At 60.4% G+C, this 18,371-nt stretch overlaps 1 protein-coding gene across 5 annotated transcripts; it reads right to left on the bottom strand.

Annotated features, from left to right (window-relative positions):
- Window positions 1-235: 235 nt before the first annotated feature.
- On the bottom strand, window positions 236-17,932 carry WIPF2 (WAS/WASL interacting protein family member 2). Of its 5 annotated transcripts, none has more exons than XM_054801767.1 (9): window positions 17,839-17,874; window positions 15,746-15,895; window positions 6,358-6,485; window positions 5,728-5,860; window positions 5,459-5,578; window positions 4,298-4,957; window positions 2,695-2,904; window positions 2,464-2,565; window positions 236-1,556 (listed from the first exon to the last, which is right to left on the bottom strand). In XM_054801767.1, the coding sequence occupies exons 3-9, from the start codon at window positions 6,421-6,423 to the stop codon at window positions 1,516-1,518; spliced, it is 1,332 nt and encodes a 443-aa protein (XP_054657742.1). In that variant the 5' UTR covers window positions 6,424-6,485; window positions 15,746-15,895; window positions 17,839-17,874; the 3' UTR covers window positions 236-1,515. The 5 variants fall into 5 exon arrangements, with proteins under 5 accessions (XP_054657742.1, XP_054657743.1, XP_054657738.1 ...); XM_054801768.1 differs by lacking the exon at window positions 17,839-17,874 and adding an exon at window positions 17,768-17,784; XM_054801763.1 differs by lacking the exon at window positions 15,746-15,895 and having other exon boundaries at window positions 17,839-17,932.
- Between the last annotated feature and the right edge of the window lie 439 nt (window positions 17,933-18,371).

The following is an 18,371-nucleotide window of genomic DNA, read 5'->3' as shown; positions in this document are numbered from 1 at the left end:
TGACCCCCCAAAAGAGGGGAGGGAGTCCTAGGAGGGCACAGAGCACCCCGAGGGGGGGGGCACAGAGCACCCCTGGGGACCCCCCCGCTTCCCCAGCGCCCCCCCAGCCAGTGCCTGTGCAGAGACACGTATCTTTATTACTTTTATTTACGCGATTTCAAGCTCCTTGGTTTTTATCCCGTTTGTTTCCTCTGAAAACAGCCCCTCACGCCCCGGGAGGGGCAGCCAGCGCTCGGGAGAACCTTTTTTTCACCTTTATTTAAACCAAAAGGCAGCGCTGGGGAGGAGGCGGGGGGGGGGGGGGGGCCCTCATCTTCCAGAGAAACCCACCCCACGCCTCCCTCGCCCCAACCCACACAGGAAAAGTTTCCATCCTTGTAGAAAAAAAAAAAAAAAAAAAACAACAAAAAAAACCCAACAAAACAAAAACAACCAACCAACCCAAAACACCCCAAAACAAACCCCAAAACAGTTAGAGGGGAGGGTTTAGTACAGCCGCAGCGAGCCCGCCGTCCTCCTGCAGTACAAGCTTTTTACAACGTACAAAATAGATCAGTAACTACGGTTAATGTCCAGCCCGCCCCGGTACTGCGAGTAAATACAGAGAAACCAGCCCGGTACCAACAGTCGGACAGGGTAGTGTGTAAGGCAAAAACGTCAGGCAGAGGCGGGCAGCGCGGGGGACGCAGCCCTAGGTCCCTGCCCGCGCTACCCCCCTCCTGCAAGAAACAGAACTAAGGGCCCCCCCACCCGCGGTAACGACATTCCCCAGCTTCCTCCATGGATAATTAGTGTTTAAAATGGTCTAGTTTGGTAATTTAGCGTTAAAACCCAGGCTGCCACCACCAGGCACCTCCTCACCCCATCAAAACCCAGCGGTGTGAAAAGCCGTGGGCTGCAGTGGTTTTGGGGGACGGGGTCCCCCTGGATGGTCCCCGCTCACCTCCCCCTTCCCGCTCCTCCACTGGCTCCTGTGCAAAAAAAGCAATCGGCTGTGCCAGGGTAACGAGGCTCTGCCGGCCCATCGCTGCTTCCCCTCGCTCCGCCGCCGGCACAGCCGGTGATGACGCAGCGTGTCCATCTCCTGCCGTACCCCAGCTCCTCTCCAAGCCCTCGTTCCACCCCGGCCCCCAGAAATCGGGCACTGAACCACCTCTGGTCCCCACAACCGGCCGCACACGGTTCGGCGTCCACCCCAAGTCTTCGTGCCCAGCTCCCAAGGCTGCGGCTGGACGTGCGGTTCCCGGCCCGACCCGGGATTTATGACGAGCGAGGAGGAAAGGATCCATCTGGGTTTGCCAGCGAGGTCGGCGAGTCCCAGGGGAAGATGCATAGATGAGGGTGGGCTGGTGGGCAGAGCTGGACTGGGGGGGATCTGCTCGTCCTGGCGCAGCTGGGAAAACCAAAGACGGTGGGAGATTCTCATGCAGGATCCTGGGGGGCAGGGAGGGTCCGTCTGAGGGAGGGGAAGGTCTGTGTCTCTGCTCAGGAACAATCCGCCTGCACAGCCCGCTTTCACCTGGGGATGGGGGGCAGAGGGGGGGCCCCACGTGTAGCTGGAAGACAAGAAAGTCCATTGAAACCAGAACCTGCAGGGAGACGGCTGACACGGTGTGCCCCGTGCTGCTGGCACGGACCAGATCGGCTCCTTCCCAGCCACCAGCACTGGTTCAGAGGATCACTGTACTGGTGCTCCGCAGAGTGGGATCCAGCACGGCAGCTTTCCCTCCTCTGTACCCCCAACACCAGCTCCCGCTCCCCCCCACCTCATATCCCTGCAGAGATCTGGAGCCTGGGATTTGCGACTCGAACCAGCCGCTGCAGCACGCATGGAAAGCTCAGGGCTTTTCAAATCCACATTAAACATTCATTGCTCTAAAAATAAACGAGCATCCCATTCTCCCCGGAGCCTCCTCTGGGATCCGCAGGGCTGACGTGCAGCAGCGGTGCAGCAAGGGCACTTTGTGCTGTGCCAGCAGCGTCGGGTCCAAGTGCCGCCGCTCAGGGCCCCGCGGTTCGGCCCATCCCAGGACACGTAGGGGCTCTTTACTCCCCCCCCCAGCCCCTGCCCAACACCAGCATCAGCCGCAGGGCCGGCTGCTGTGGTCCTTTTGTAACCGCTCCAGCGCCAAAGGCCCTGAGCCGGGCAGGAACAAGCCCCGCGGCGTTTCTCTGCAGAAGCTCAGCAGGCAAAAAGAAGGGACAGGCGGGATGGGACACCCGCACAGCCCCAATCCTGAGGGCTGGAGGCCTTTGACACGCCGGAGAGTGCGTGCAGGCCCCGGGGCAACGCTGCTGCCCAGAGGAGGACATGGATCAGAGCCTAGAGTGGCTCACGCCAGTCCCTGCACACTCCACCCTGAGCCCCAGAGCTGCCCCGCTGTGACCTCCTGCCACCCTCGAGAGCGCAGGAGGGGAGCCAGGCCATGCAGGGCCACGGGACACCTCCTCCTCCTCCCTTACCTCTGTTTGTTTTGCTGGGGTAGATTCTCTGGAAGTATTTATATTCTTCTGGGGCTGGGAAATCTTCAACAGGATGAAAGGAGTATTTGGATTCAAAGTCATCTGCAGGGAAGAGGGAAAACCTGGCACATCAGGGAGGGTGGCTCTGGGCGAGCACAGCTAAAGCTGAAGGGCTCAGCTCCACACCGGGGCTCCCCCCCCAGCTCCAGCCTCGCCCGGGGCCCCACTCACCCAGGAACGCTCTGACAGTGGAGATGGAGTCCCGGTGCCCGTTCCGCACCGGTGGGGGTGGCGGCGGAGGCCCAGCCGGCGTCCTTGTGGGTGGTGGCGGTGGTTTCCCTCTGCTCGGGGGCTCGGTGGAACCATGCAGTCTGTAGGGGGGCGGAGGCGGAGGGGCGTCGCGCCCCCCGTTTCGCAGCATCGGTGGAGGGGGCGGCGGGGCTGCAAGGAGAGCTGGGTCAGCACCGGCACAGCCCACCGCAGCCTGCCAAGGCACGGCATCCCCAGGGCAAACCCTCCCTCCAGCAGCAGCGCCAAGGACATCCTCTGAGGTAGCTTTCCAGGCCAGCTGCTGAGCCAGACCGCGCCAGCGGCCAGCACGGCTGGCCCAGGGATGCTCCCATGCGCGCCCAGAGATTTCCTGCTCGCACACGACATCTGCTTTTCTCCCATAAGTCGTGGCGGAGGGGACCGGCCAGCCCGCTCCCTCCCCAGCCTGGTGGGGCTGCTCTGGCCCCCCCATGCTCCCAGCCTGTGGCCAGACCCAGGCCACTCTCTGCACAAGAGGGGATCCGAGGGGCAGCTACGAGCACACACACGTGAGGGTTTGAGGGTAGCGGCTCCACATGGAGGCAAGGTGCTGCCTGTTGGGGCTGGGAAGCCACGTCCGCACTGCCACCAAGGTGGTGACAGGACCCACAACCCCTCCAATCCACCTCTGGCTCCTGCCCAGCCTCCCCACGGATGCACACTGGCAGTTCGTGCCCCTCATTAGGCTAATTACACACAGACTAACAGAGCAGATCCCCAGCCGTAACTCAAAGGAGAGATTCTGGCAGGGCCAGAAGGACAGAGTGGCTTGGCAAGGGACCAGGCGGGAGCTGCAGTCTGGATGCGGAGCCCAGGAGCACACAGAGGGGGGCACGGGGACAAAGCCATCACCGCTCCTGACAGTGGGGACACGCTCGTGCCCGGCTGCGTGCACAGGGGGAACAGCAAGCGGTTTTCACCGAGCCACCCCTTTGAAGGGTGGCTGACATCAAAACTCCCGCACCAGCAGCAACAGAGCCTTTACTGCCAGCTGTGCTCTGAACCACGCAGCACCAAAACCAGCCCAGAGAGGGGCAGGATGGTTCCCGGGGGCTGAGCAAGTGTGTCCGGCTGCACTGCCGAGGGAAAGGCTTCTCCCTGCTCTGCTGCAGCTTTTTGTCACCACCCCAGTGACATTTAGGAAGCTCAGGGGAGCAGCTGCAGCGTATGCGGCTCTGGCTCCACCACGTTCTCACCTCCCACCCCCAGAAGGACACACCAACCTCACGGGCAGGAGCTGCCCAGCTGCAACCCACCGCCAACATCAGGCGTGAAGGGAGGTGGGTAAAGAGAAGACAGGACCAGGGACATGTATCGGATGTGACAGCCCAGCTACCACCCCTGGCTCAACCTCTACGCCAACTGCCACGTGCGGGAGAAGCCTCGCTGTGCCCCGGTGCTGACCCTTCCCCCGGCATCTCCTACCAGACCCCAAACACCCCGCGGGCAGGCGGCCGTGGCCTGACCCACCACGGCTGCGCCCCGGCATGAAGGAGCCGGGCCTGGCAGAACAAACAGTTCTTACCTGCTCCCCGGCTGGGGGGGTCTCTGGCCGGCGGAGGGGGGCGACTGCTCTGGAGAGATGGGGAGGCTGAAGCGGGTGGCGGCGGTGCCAGACCCCGCAAAGGGCCTGGGGTCTTCCTGTGTAAGGAGTTGTGTCTCTGCGGCAGCTCCGGGGCAGACTCGTTGATGGGGCTGGAAGGGCCGTTGGGGACACTGGGGGGTTGCCGATAAGGGGGAGGCGGGGGGGCGAGAGACTGGCCTTGAGCCCCTGACCCCGTTCGGATACTGACTGGGGAGGGAGGGGGCTTGATGGGTGGTGGGGCAGGGGGTCCGTCCCTGCTCACGGGCAGTCGCTGTCCTGGGGTGGGCGGCAGGGGCTTCTCCCGGTTGTAGGAAGACACCTTGGCACCGTGTGCCGGAGGGGGGGCGGGAGGCGCGGTGGCACGGCGTCCCGGCGGGGGAGGCGGCGGGGCGGATGAGCTGTGCTTCATGCCAGTGCTGCCAGCAGTGTTGGGCCGGGAGAGGTCCGGCAGGGATGGCCTCTGCGTGCGCGGCAGCTCCGGCGGCGAGGCCCGGCTGTTGTCAGCATCATCTTGAGGTCGGCTGTTGCTGGCTGGCACCGGGGGCCTGGGGGCGGCTGCTCTGGAGCCGGGGACTTGCAGGGTTTGCTTACCGGAGCTGTCTGCAGTGAAGGAAAGCAGAGTGACTGGCCAGGCACAGCGCAGGCTGGGAGTCGGCGAGAGCGACGTGCGGTGCTTCATCCCTGTGCCTGCGCTGAGCGCGGGGCAGCCTGCCCGCTCGGCCGAGGAGGGCCAGACCACGGGGAACGCTGTCTGGCACAGGCAGGGAGCTGGCACCGTGCTCAGCCACACACAGCTCCTCTCTCACCACCGCTATTCGCTCTCTAGCTTGCTGGAAGGCAGGTTGCCACAGAAAATAGCAGAGAGAAATGTTCAGCAACACACGTGACTACCGGGCCCTCCAAGTAGGTTTGTGTTGTGGGACGCTGTGGCACGGAAAGATCACAGTTTGACCATGGCCACACGTGGGGTGCTGATTTGGGGTCCCTCTGCCTCTAACCAGTTGAAATCCCCAGGGAAACATGGCAAGATCCTCAACCCCCCTCCTGCTCAGGGACCTTCCTGAGGAAACCCCACGCAAACCACAGTCAGATGGTCATTACCTGAGCTCTCCTTCGTTCCCACGGGTCTGAGCTTGGGCACACCACCTTGGAAGAGGCCGCCCTTCGGCTGGATCGCAGCTGAGCTAGAGCTGTAGCTGCCGCCACCGCTGCCCTTGGGCTCTGAAAGGAGAGAAGCAGAGAGATTAAGCCTGGTATTATCAGCTCCTCCAACGAGGAGCCACTAGAAACCAGACGGGTGAGAGCCCAGGAGCCATCCTGAAGGGCACAGCAGCACCCAGGGCGGGGCTGAGCGCCTCCTGGGTACTCACTCTCTAGCATTGGTGCACTCCGGTCATTGATTTGTGTGACCTTCTTTAGCTTGGTCCCTTTGCAGATGTCCTGCAGGAGGGCCCCACGGCCCCGCTGCTCCTCTCGGCTCAGTTTCGGTGGCTCTGTGTTCGCCTGGAGACAAGAAGCAGCTCAGCAGGAGCTCGCCTGTGCGCAGGGACATCCCACAGAGCAGGCACAGCCCGACTCCACCTTCTCGCCCCTCTGCTGAGCCCAGAGGCACCGCCACCCCTGCAGCAGCCTTCTCCAGGGGGTCTCCTCCAGAGGGAACAGAGGGGCTGCCCCAGGGCGTTACGTTGCTGTTCTACAGGGCGAGGTTGAGACCCCGTCCTACCTAGACCCAAGGCACAGCTCAGTTACAGCCACGTGCGAGATCCCGTGCTCTCCCCCTCAGCCATCGTGGAGCAGAAGACACTAACGCAAAGAAAAGCCACGTGGCAGCCCCTTCCACATACAAATTCTGCTGCGAGGGAAACTGAGGCACAGCCCATAGGTCACCCAAGGCTTTCGTAGGTCCAGAGACAGCACAGGGACCCCTGGCAAGTAGCACCACATGGAGACAGGCCCACTCCCCACCCCACAGCCAGCCAGGCCAGCGAGAAGACCCCTACCTGACTGAAGGTGGGAGGTGGCGGGGGGCCAGGCGGCGGCGGCGGGGGGGGAGGAGGGATCGGCATCCTGGCCCGGTTCCCAGTGGCTCCGGCTGCTCAGTGCTGGGGGCAAGCCTGGTCACTCATACCTGCGGGAAGGGAGGAAGCGGTCAGGGACAGGAGGGGAAAGGCAGCGAGCTGGCCGTGGAGAAACATGGCCCTGGGCTAGTGTGCTAGTGCCCTGCGCCTGGAGGTCCCGTACGGGGCGGAGGCTGGGGCTGTTCTCTCCCAGCTGGCTCTAAAGGGCCACCTGGTTCTCCCAACAAGCTGGGGCAGCCAGCGTGACCCCCCACTCCAAATCGCCAGGGTCCCCACCCCAGTGCAGAGCCTGCAGCTGAAACCCAGGACATTTTTCATGCAACCGCCTTGCTCGGCAGAGAAAACCCGGCCAAGCTAATCCTGCACCATCAATCCAGCTCCTTTATCTGCAGCCTGAGGCTGCTCACGTGGAAGTGTGACAGGAGCCCAAAGCCTACAGCCCGTCAGCAGGCACTGCGGCCAGCCCTGGCACGCGTCCCCAGCAGGCCCCTCCAGCCATGAACGCCGTTAAATCTGCTAGACGGATCACCGAGCAGAAGGCAGACGAAGCGGCGCGGTGCTGTCCTGTGGCTCGCACAAGGAGAGACACTCCCAGCCCTGAACAGCCCTGACAGATAAAGCAGATTTTTCCAAACCGCTCGGATCCTACATCAATAACCTCCCAACACTCCGAAGGCTGTCCATGTCCCGCGCCCCACGCCATTTCCACAACTCCAAAGCCCTCCTTAAAGCTGTCCAAGCAGGCAGCAAAACAAGCTTTCCCAGCATTGATCTGATTACCTTTCAATCCAGCTCATCACAAGCCCAAAACGAATCCATCCTTGCACCGCAGCTTACCCAGAATGGCTCCCAGCCCACGGAGTGCTTCGCCGGCAGAGCTCCGCAAAGCCCGGCAGCTCCGGTCGGCACCGGAGACTGAGCATGGAGGAAACGGGACAGGAAGAGGAGCCTGAATCACCGGGAGATCACAGGACGGGCCTCTGGCGAGCTCGTGCCTCTGACAGCAGCGCATAGGTAGGGCTGTCCCGGCAGCACCGGCTCAGGGAATAGGAATGTGATGACTGGAGGCCTCACTCGCCACCCCGGGAGTTTCGGGTGCTCAGGGCAGACCGAGAGGCAGGGGATAAATGCCCCTCTCCAGGCCGCAGATGTCTTTCCCCCAGGAAAACCTGTTCCTTAACCACTGAAGGAGACCACAATGCCAACACCAGGTAAGAACAGGAGAGTTTCACACCTGAAGTTTCCGACTTCTGATCCCTGACCTCCAGAGAGGTCACAGATAGATCCACCACAACAGTGAAAGTTTCTTTACAACCCAGGTACTGAAACCCAGGTGCCCACGACCTTTGAAATGGTTTGTATCAGGTACTAAAACCCAGATCCCTTCTGAGACTCACCTTTGACTAGATAAACTACAATTTACTGATGTCACGGAGGCCAGAATAAGACCAGGTCCATCCTCACGTGTCAGACATTCCCACTCCCTGTCACGGCAGAGGTCTGAGAACAGGAAAAACGGTCCAGCAGCATCGCTGTGATGCCAGCGGCTCCCCTGCCCTTGAGCAAACCACCAGCTCCCTGCGGTTCAGGAAAATAAATAAACTGCCTTTTAATTAAAAGCAGCTCTTCTACCAAGTGAGAAACTCCTCAAGTACAGACACCCTTCATTGGGAAGATGTTCCTCCCTCCATCTTCTGGTGTTTTCTAAGTCACTCGAGATCTCAAGTTCTCTGGCGGCACCGGCCACACCTCTGCAGAGCCGGGAACGGTGCGAGCTTGAATGTGCCATGACTCAGTGGGTCCTTGTCTACCTCAACAGGGCGGCCGCCTTGCTCCTGCCCCTCGGAAACACACCTTCCCCTGACACGTACGGAGCTATTTTTCCTCCGGACAGAGCTCAAGACCTCGCAGAGAAGAGCCAAGATCTGGCGATTCCTCCTTCAGCCTCACCAGTCCCACCAAGCCGGGACACTCGGCAGACTGGAACGAATCCCAGCAAACCCATTCGGCCTGCACCTTTCCCACCAAAGCAAGATCAGAGACGGCTCATAACGTGCTCGTCTGGGACCTGCCGGTGCTGCCAGGACATGTTGCAACAGGAGCGCTTTTCCCCTGTGCTCCTTCCCACCCCGCAGCAGGATCACAGGGCCGGGACGGCGTAAGCTGCTGCCAGGGCAGAGCGTGACATCAGCGGGGGGACGGTGTGACGGTGTCACGGCACGACCGGCGGGAGGGGACGGGCAGGAGAGCCCCGGCCTTGTTTGAACACCAGCAGCTGGAGGTAATTAGCAGAGATACAGCCGAGAAACGTGCCAGGTAATGAGACTCCTGACTCGGTCTCATGTGTCACAGGCCTGAGCCAGCACAGGAGCGGTGCCAGCACTGCGGGCCATCACCTCCGCTCCCGACCCACGGGAACAGAAACACCCACATCACCTCCCCATTACGCTCCTGCTCCAGCTGGTTACTCACAGTGTGACGTTTCCCACCCAGCTCTGCGCTTCGGGTCACAGGAGACCCTTCAGACGCCACTACAACAGGGACACACTGCCTCTCCGCAGGCGGACGGACGGACAGGGGTTTGTCGGCTGTCAGAAAACAAGTCAGCGTTACATCTGCAAGGGAAGCACACCGCTCCGGTCCCCCGCCGTTTGCCCTGCTGCCCACCACGTAAGCTCTGCATCAGGCAGAGCGACTAGGGACAATCCCACAGTGACATTACCTCCCGTAAGCACAGCCGGGGAGGAGAGGGGTATTTCTACAAAGAAAACCATGAGTCATTATCTCCCCATATCTAACGTGCCCTTAAAACTAGTGTTGCACTGAAACCTGTGTTCAGATAAAGGCTCTGACCTAGAAGAGCGAGAGAGGAGGGGAGAGAAGAGTTTAAGCTAAAGCAGCTTGAGGATAAACTGGAGCTGAATTCCCGAGAAACAGGTCATTTTGTTTCAGCACACGGCCCCGTTCAGGTTGTGGATTAACAGCAAAGGTCACATTGAAAAATCAAAATCAAGAGGCGCCAAACTCAGCACACGGCGGCTGCTGATTGTTTCATACCATGAGAAAAGCCGAAATCTCTGGGTGGGAACACTGGAGTGATCTGTGTCTGTCTTTAAAAGAAAACCTAGATCTTTAATGTTCGTGAAGATAGACACAGCTGATAAAAGATTAGGGAGACACAAATTAAATCCTCCAGGGAAAAAAAAAGGGGGGGCTCTCCCAGCAATGCTTACCACCCCTTAATGTCTGGCGTATGCCTTACGGAAACCATGCCCTTTAAACAATGCCGCTCCGACAGCCGACTTCTCTGCATTTCTTCTCCTTTGTTCTTCGTTACCAGGGATCCTTTCACCAAGCCAGATCTGAGCCTTTGAGAGCTCCATATGCCACAGCGGCAGCTCCCTGCGCTTGCAGGGAAAGTGGTTTGAAAGACCTGAATCGGGGCAGCGAGAGAGACACCCACTAGATCAAAGCGCAGAGGAGAGCTCATCTTCAGTTAAGGCAGGAGGGGCAGGTTTGCACGTTAGCTTTCCTTTTAAAATAAAAACCAAAAACCGAGAAAGCTGTGAGAAAACCAGGAGGAAGACGACATGTGAAAAGCTATCACTTTGGAGGAGAGAGAGTTCACCAAAATCAAGGTGACCCCACGGAAAGCGGCTTCCAGAGCTGCGGCTCGGCAGCCACGCTGGACCCCACCGTCACCGCAGCACTAATGTCAGGGCAGTCCTCCAGCGTTTCAAATCAGGCTTCCCCTGCCAACCTTGGGTTCAAAACACTATTAAAAACCAAGAATGTTACGCTCGGTGGTGTCCCTCTCCTGTAAAACGGCCGAATTAGCCACATCTGGCCTGGACAGGACTACATGCCGTGTTTTTCTGACATTTTTCAAGTCCCCATTTGCCGTGAAGGGAAATGAAGTGCCTCCTCCAGCAAGCAGCCCTGGATTCTGGTCATCCCTTGGGGGTGGTGTTTGCTTTTTTAGCAGGACAGGCAGCAGTGACCTTCAGACGCCGTAAGCGCGTTTCCTCACTTTTCAGGGGGATTTGGGCGCCGTGGTGGATTTGTATTTCACAGCTAGGCTTGCTGCCGCGGTGAGCCTGCATTTGCAAACCCGAGATGAAGCGCTTCATCCTCAGGGAGGCACTGGCTTTGAACTGCAGATCAAGAGGAATTTCCAGCCCTCTGATGTCGGCTGCAGAATGCGGCTGCACCGGTTTGGGGACGATTTCCAAGGCTGGACCTCTCAAACACCCTCCCTCCCGCCCCCAACTTGCAGGGAGCCTTTATCTTCCACCTCTTCCCATCCAAGCCCTCAGTTCCTCGTTAGCCTGAGCGCAGCCCTTCCAAATTCAGAGCCTGTCCTCCGAAGCCTGACATTTCTGCCCGTTCCTGAGGAGCGAGGGCTTCGGCAGCACTGAAGATGCGACATAAATAATTTATCCTGAAAGACAGCCATCACAGGATTTAAGGTCATTCAGGCTTTTAAAATCGTATCAGCATGCTTTAAGAGAGCGAGCTGCCATCTCGATTTGGAGCGTCTCAAAGAGCTGGTGCATCTCTGCGTGCAGACAGACAGACACACTCCAGCCCCGCGGGACTCAGACGTTCACTGTGAATTATTAACAACCCACGGTCACTGACAATGCATTTTTAACAAAACCCTGAACACAAAAAGTTTCTAATGCCTCGGGGCCGAATTCCGCAGCCCTCGGTGGAGCCAAGGCGGCTTCCCCATCCCCAACCACGGGACCCCAGAGTCTGGCCGTCCTTTAGCAGCTTTCCACTGAGCTCAACTTGGTTCACTTGGCAGAGGAAACCTTTAATCAGGAGCAAGGAATTGTGTCCCGACATTGGGCTGCAGCAAAGGGAAGAGCAGGAAAAGCCCGTCCCAGAAGGGCCTGGAGACTTCCCTGCCTCTCCCCGTCCCATGTGCCAGGCAAGAAGGGAAAGGAAGCCAGAGAGGGAAAGGTGGCACACGAGGGGACCAGGCAGGAACTGCTCTGAACCACTGGTCTCTCCGACGGACACCTCCGATTGTTCCAGGGGGAGGAAGCGGTGGGAGACACAGGGACTTCCCGACTGCTTTGACGGTGACCCGCGGCTGGGAATAGCGTGCTGCACAGCCCACACCTCGCAGAGAACAATATGCCACTGAATGGAAAGCGGGTCCTGAGCCTGCTGGTGTTAGTGTTGAGATAAAAACACCTTTTTATCAACTGCCAACGATACACCGTCCCCTTCACCGCGGGTTCCAACACCGCCTGCACATTTAGAGCAAACGAAGCCTGCATGCTGGAGCCAACAGAGCCGGGAGCTCCTCGGGGCACAAGAGGAAAAAGGAAAACATTGGTGGCCTTGGGAGCAGGACGGGGAGCAGAGAAGGGCTCCAGCCACCTCTGAGAGCCTTTAAAGCCCCCAGGCAGCACCAGGGCCCACTCAGGCCAGGCTCATTTAGAGGCAGACACTAACGAGCTGCATCTAAGGCTCCGCATGGCAGACCCAGCGCAGCATCAGTCTTTGGTCTCCACCAGGCTGCGGCTGACACGCTACCAGCAAAGAGCAAGGAATGCCGAATGAACCCGCGGATCTTCAGACCATCACTCAAAACCGACAGCGTGCAAAGTTATCTGTAAAACAGCACCAGACGCTCCGCAGCGCAGAGCTTACGGCACCGGCGGCCTTACACGGGAGCAGGCAACAGTCTCTGGCTCCAGCCTGCCACCCTGAGTTGATGCCGTCAGCTGCCGCATCGTCTGCCGACGCAGGTCTGAGTCATGAGGCAGGGACAACAAAATGCCCAGATGAAACTCTGCCAAAAAAAGCACATTAATCGGACGGGACCCTGCTGAAGGCCACGCTTTCAAACCAAACCCCTGCACCAAGCTTTTCTCCCAGACTCACCCCAATATCTGAGCAGTTGGCAACAAGCTGACCCACCCTCTCGGCAGAAGTGATGCCAGGCTGACGTGAAGGTCTGACATTTCTGGGTCTTCCTCCTCTGCTCCCCAAGAGAGGCAGCCCTGTCCTGGCACATGGGCCCAACAGGCAGCGTCCTCACAAGAGGTCACAGTGCCATGAGAGCGAACGGGCTGTGCTGGTGTTTTAGAGAAAAGCCAATGGCCTGCCTAGTCCCCCGGCCCCTACCCAGAGAGTTCGGTTACAACCGTGAAAAAAAAAAATCCTGGTGAAAACCCACGAGCTTTAAAATACCGTAGGACTGGCTCCAGCTTAAACCCCTGTACCAGCCTCCATCTGTGTTTAAACACTCAGCTTAAACACGCCTGAGACCCTGCAGTGGCCGCTCTCCCCGCAGTCCTTCGTCCCCTTCACTCAGCAACACAGTGCCCAGGGTGGGTTGGTCTCCCCTGGCCGGGGGCCTCCAGGACAAAAAGCCCCCTGTGCACCCCACCGGGGTCTCTCCCACCAGGCTTTGGGGAGGCTGAGGACGGAGATCTCCAGCTCTGGTGCCTTTTGCCACCCCTCTCCTGCAGGCCAGAGGCACTGGGGCTCTGCCTGCTCACCAGCCTCCCGCGCCGACTCTTTTGCAAGAGCTGCTCCGAGCTCGGCTGTGGGAAGGAGCCCTGAAGGAGACGAGCTAGAGCCGGGCTGGATCGCGAGGTCTCCTGCTGTTCCACGAAACCTGGCCAAGTATTCTCAGGGTTTTCCTAGGCAAAGGCCAAGCAGAGATGCGCCGATTCGCAATCCAGAATACATAGGGCAAGTAACCGAGGCAGAGTGCAAGTCGCTGGGCGCCGTCGGGAGGTGCCTGCTAGAAGGGCGCAGTCGCTGCCGCAGAATAAAGTCACTCCGAACCACCCTAAAGCCGCAACGACTGTGCAGAAAGGAAGCAGCCACTTGGAAAACCATCACCGACTGCTTCTAAAAAATTTAATTGGCTAAAGAAATGCATCTTTCCTCTAACCAGGTCTGCACTCAGAGTCATTAGGAGAAAATTTACAAGCTACCATAGAATACCCAGCACTTAAGTGTTATTTTGGGACACACGTATACACTTAATGTTTGTGCAAGACCCTAAAGCTACAGAAACCTTACAAACTGGGCTGATCCATGCCGCAGGATCGATAGGATGGCTTACGGCAAGCGGAACCCTTGCTGGGGCACAAGGCTGAAGGTGGCAAGGGCCCGGTGACAGCCGCAGCTGCGGGAGGTGTAAGAGCACGAAGGAAGCGCCTGTGTCAATGCCAAGGGGAAACCGAGCCAAGCCCCGTCAGAGCGAGTTCTCCGCGCAGTCAGATCCACACTCGGCTGCTTTTCAGGTCGGTAGGTGCCAAGAACATGCTGCAAATTTACAGCCGGCGCAGAGGGAGAAGAGGGCTTGGTTTGAGATGTGATCTAGTAACAGGGTGTGACAGACGGAGAGACTCAATGATGGGGTCAGATGGTCCTTGCAGGTGCAACCCCGTCACCCCCAGCTCCCAGGCAAAGTCACCAGCACCCCCAGGCCACCAACCCAGGCAAGGGAAGATTTAAGCCCCACGCCTGCAGGAGGAAACACTGCTGGCCCCACACGGAAGGTGCCCGGCTGCTTTGGCAAAAGCAGAGACAGGCCCTGGGCACAAGCAAGCGCCACGTGCATCGCCGTGGGAGCACCACGGCAGCGGGTCAGACCTGACAAGGACACTGGAGTGCAGCAGCAGCACCGAATCCCAGCAGGCAGCATCCCAGGATGCAGGGCCCGGCACGACGCCCACATCTCCCCGTGGCCCAGACTGCCCGGGAGCCATGCTGCGAGCGAGCCCTGCCGAGCAGCATTTGCAACTTGCCTCACCTGCTCCCACTGGAAAGGGGAAAGTGGAGCTTCCTGCAAACCTCCACACCCGCCTGGCAGCTTCTCCCCTTTCCCCATGAGCATCCCTCCGGAGCTGCCTCCGCCCCAGGGCTGCCAGAGGGAGAGTCTGCGCCCAGGGCATGGTGCTGCCTAGGCTCCGGCTGGTGCAGCCAGTCCTGTTGAGCAGCAGGAATTTCTATGGTTATGGTATTGCATGTGGGAGACACCAGAGGAAGGGAGTGGGGACAGGCCAAAGGAAGCAAAGAGGCACCCGAGCCCCAGCACCACGCCAGGGCACAGAGCTCCATGGTGATGCAAGAGACCCTGCAGCCAGTTTCAGCTCCCTGTACCACAGCCCCCTGTCACCCTGAGGCCAGTGACGAAGAAGCCGGCGCAGCTCTAGAATAGACCGTTTAATTTTTGAACCAACCTCATAACACCAAAGTGAGGAGCAAGCCCTGGGAGCAGTGCTCGTTCCAGAGCTGCCCTGGCAAAGCCAGTGGGAGAAACCCAACACGCTCAGCCCCTCATTAGGAGTGCACTTTCCCCCCCGCTCCCTCCTCCCACCTTTGCTTCCCAGCAGAAAGCTACTTCTTTGGCAGAGCAAATCTGCCTTCCTTCCAAGCAGCCAGATGTAAGTAAGTAGGTCAGACAAGGACCAGAGTGCCTCGACAACAGCACTTGAAAGCAAAGCAAAGCGGGAAGCGAGCCCTGACCTGGAACGTGCCCCGTCACCTTGGCGCTGGCAGAGAGGGGGGGGCCGGCATGCCTCACCTCGGAGGTAACACGTTCGGCAAGAGCAGAAAATCCCACAGCAGCAGAGCGGCACTCTGCACAGCGACTTTCACGTCAGGGTCCAATACCCTGCAGCCGAAAGCCTTGCACATCTGTGGCACCAGCCAGCCTGCCACGGTGCGGAACTGCAGACCTACGTTCAGTGGCAGAAACTAACTCAAACAGACCCAATTCACTGGGAAGGGAGGCAGAGGGGCGGGCAGCGGTGGTAAAGGTGGCACCAGTCAACCACACTCCCTCTGTGCCACACTGACATCTCGGCACCGGGCACGACGCGCGCTCCAAATGGGACTGGCTTAATACGGCAGGGCCAACAGTTCCCGTTTGTTCACAGTGGGACGAAGCCAAGCCTTCCCTCGCCACCCACGGCACAAAGAGGGGTCTGTGCTCCCACAGCCCCGGAGCGGCCATGGGAAACAGGCTCTGCCTTTGCATTCCAGCAACAGCGCGTGGCTGCAAGCAGCAGAGCTGCCGTGCCGCTGCCTGGCAGCCGCCACCGACAGGGAGCATGGCTGCCGTCACGCGAGGTGCAAAGAGGGGATGTCTCCCCGGGGGGCTCAGCCGAAGCAGCGGTGCCGAAACACTTTGGGGACATGACACACTCGATAAGCCGAGACAGGCAGGAATGAAGGCAGGCAGCCGAGCTGTGAAAAGCAGAGGACACGCGCTCGCCAGGTAGCTCTGCTCCGGACAGCACGTCTGAGCCGGAGCCGGGCAGATTCACACCTCGTCTGCAAGCCGAGCCGACTCCTTCGACAGCGGAGACGGGAGTCAGGTCAGAATAGATCCTCTCTGGCAGCCGACAGCAGGGCAGCGACACTCCACACAAGAGATCAGGCCAGAGCAACCCAGGCGGACACCCATCTGCAGCCAAGTCTGCCAAAGGTAAAACGAGGCCGATTTGGGATCATGGCACCTCTCCAAGGGCTCCTGCTCAGCCCAGCGTGCAGGCTGCGGTTCACTGAAATGACTTTCACGCAAAACCTCTGCCTCCACCTGGCCTGAGGACGCTGCTGCACCAGCTCCATTCCGCCTTCCCACCAGTCAGGGAGGGGCAGCAGCCCCTGGTCCATGCTTCGCCTGGACAGTAGGGTGTGGAAACCCAGAGCAGGGCAGTCACCAAGCGTTCAGTGCCCCACATCCACCCACTGGCCGAGGGTCAGGAGGCAGCCGGCATCTCCTCCCTCCACATCCCACCCCACAGGCCCCGGAAATGCTGCCCAAGTCCAGGCAGGCGTGGGAGAGGACAGAGCCTGACCCCCCGCCCACTCTCTGCGGGGGGCAGCTGGAGCAGAGCCATGGTTAACAGCAACAGGGACTCGAGGTGAACCCCCCCAAAAAAATCCATCTCTGAGCAGTGCTTGGAGAATAAGTTGTTTCAGAGCACGCTGCGCAGCAGCGGGCTTGCTGGGCCTCTGCCCTGCACCGCCCCAAACGTACCCTGGCTGCTGCCTCCCCAGCTCTGGGCTCGCCACAGCTTCTCTGTGACAGGGCAAACACCAAAACAAGCAACATCTCAACGACAGCAGAGCCCTGGGGAGGGACAGCCTGGTGTCCAGGCACACTGGCTCATAGACACAGCCCATCTGCCAGGCTCGTCCCTGTGCGGCACACGTACCCCGCAACCTGAACCCATCTGCGTCCCTCCCACATCATGGCCAAGGACATCAAGGCGCATGGGGAACCCTGTGAACAGAGAGCCGGGGTGGGTGAGAGCCGCTCTCTCAAGGGCAGGCAGGAGACGGATCAATTCTGCTGAGTCTTCACAGGGGGAAAGGCTGCGGCTGCTCATGCACGGCGCCGCTGCTCTCCCTCTGTCCCAAAGGACACACAGAAAACAATCAGCTACTTATTTCGTTTGCTTACAACCAGGGCTCTGGAGGGGTCCGGTGTGTAAACCCGCAGCAGGAATTCAGTCCTCGAGGCCGGGGCACTGCCTGGGCAGGGACAGGCGCTGCCGTACAGCTAAGTGGGTGGAGAGGGCCGGCGGATCGGGAACACGCAGCCGCGGCCGTGTTTACCCGGAGCAGAAGGAAGAGCTCAGCCTCCACCGTGGCACTCGCAGAACTTCGCTGCCCAGCCATATGTGCTCAGGTTTTTGTAGGCAGTGGCTGCTCGGGCCGCAGTTTGGCAGCGCCGGGCCCAGAGGAGCAACGCAGCCTCGGGGACCATGGGCCTGGCCTGACCCCAGGAGCATCGTCCCCCCCAGGACGGCACAACCGGTCACCCAAACCTCCCACAGCAGCTGCCCACACACTGACACGGAGCCCTCCCTGCTCCACCAGGAGCATCGCTGGAGGGGGGCAAAGGGAGAAACGTGACGGGCACTTTCCCATCACACGGGGAGAAGCAGAGAGGGGAGAAGCTCTCCCCGGGAGCCCCGCAGAGCCTCTTCTGCCAACACCCCTCTGGCACAGCGGCTCCCAGTTGCACCAGTGCCTCCCCCGGGGACACCTCCCCCCCCCAAACCTCCCACGTCCCGGTGCAACCGTCCCTACAGACGCCGCTGTGCCCATGCAGAGCCCAGCGCACCCACGGCCACCCCCGTCTCACCGCGCCCCCACGGACCCACCGCAAGCCCCAAAGCGCCAACAGCACTCCCATCCTCCTGCACCCCGAAAAGCCCCATCGCACCCCCCTACCTCCCCAAAACAGGCCCCACACAGCCCCCAGCCCCGCCAGCCCCGGGCTCCTCACAGGCCCAGCAAGCCCCCCTGCACCCCACACGCCCACCCCGAGCCACCGTACCCCACACAGAGGCGCCGCAGCCCCGGCTCCCGCAGGCCCCACGGACCCCGGCCCAGGGCCCCCGCGCTCACCCGCGGCCTCCTCCCGCCGCACCCGGAAACGCGGCCCCGCGGCGCCGTCCGGCCTCCAGCCGCCGCCGCCGCCAAACAAAATGGCGGCCGCCGCCACTCTTGCGCCTGCGCTGCCTCGACCGGATGTGGGCGGAGCACGGCGGGATGGCACGGCAGCGGAGCCATGCTGGGGAGGTCGGGCGGCCATGGTGGGAAGGGTTCTAGGAGCGAGGCGCTGCGCAGGGCCGTACGGAGCGCCATCTTGGGAAGGTCACCGCCGCGGCGGGAGAGCGCGGCTCCACGGGCGTCCAGAGGAGCGAGGGGAGCGCGGCGGCACCTCGGAGTGATTCTTTGCTCCGGACCGAAGTGTCTCTGCGGGCCGGAGGTGCCGCGGCCGAGTCCGGCGATCTCTGCCATCTCCGCCCTCCCGCCATGTTGGGAAGGTCGGACGGAACACTGGCGGTTGCCATGTTGGGAAGGTCGCCCCCGCGTGGCTCCGCGGTGCCGCCACCTTGGGAAGGTCAAGGATCCGTCCTGCCCCCCCGGTCGGTAAC

This window comes from Grus americana, chromosome 22 (genome assembly GCF_028858705.1).
Source record: "Grus americana isolate bGruAme1 chromosome 22, bGruAme1.mat, whole genome shotgun sequence".
In the NCBI taxonomy this organism is placed as follows: Eukaryota; Metazoa; Chordata; class Aves; order Gruiformes; family Gruidae; genus Grus; species Grus americana.
This window is presented reverse-complemented; position numbering and strand designations above follow the sequence as displayed.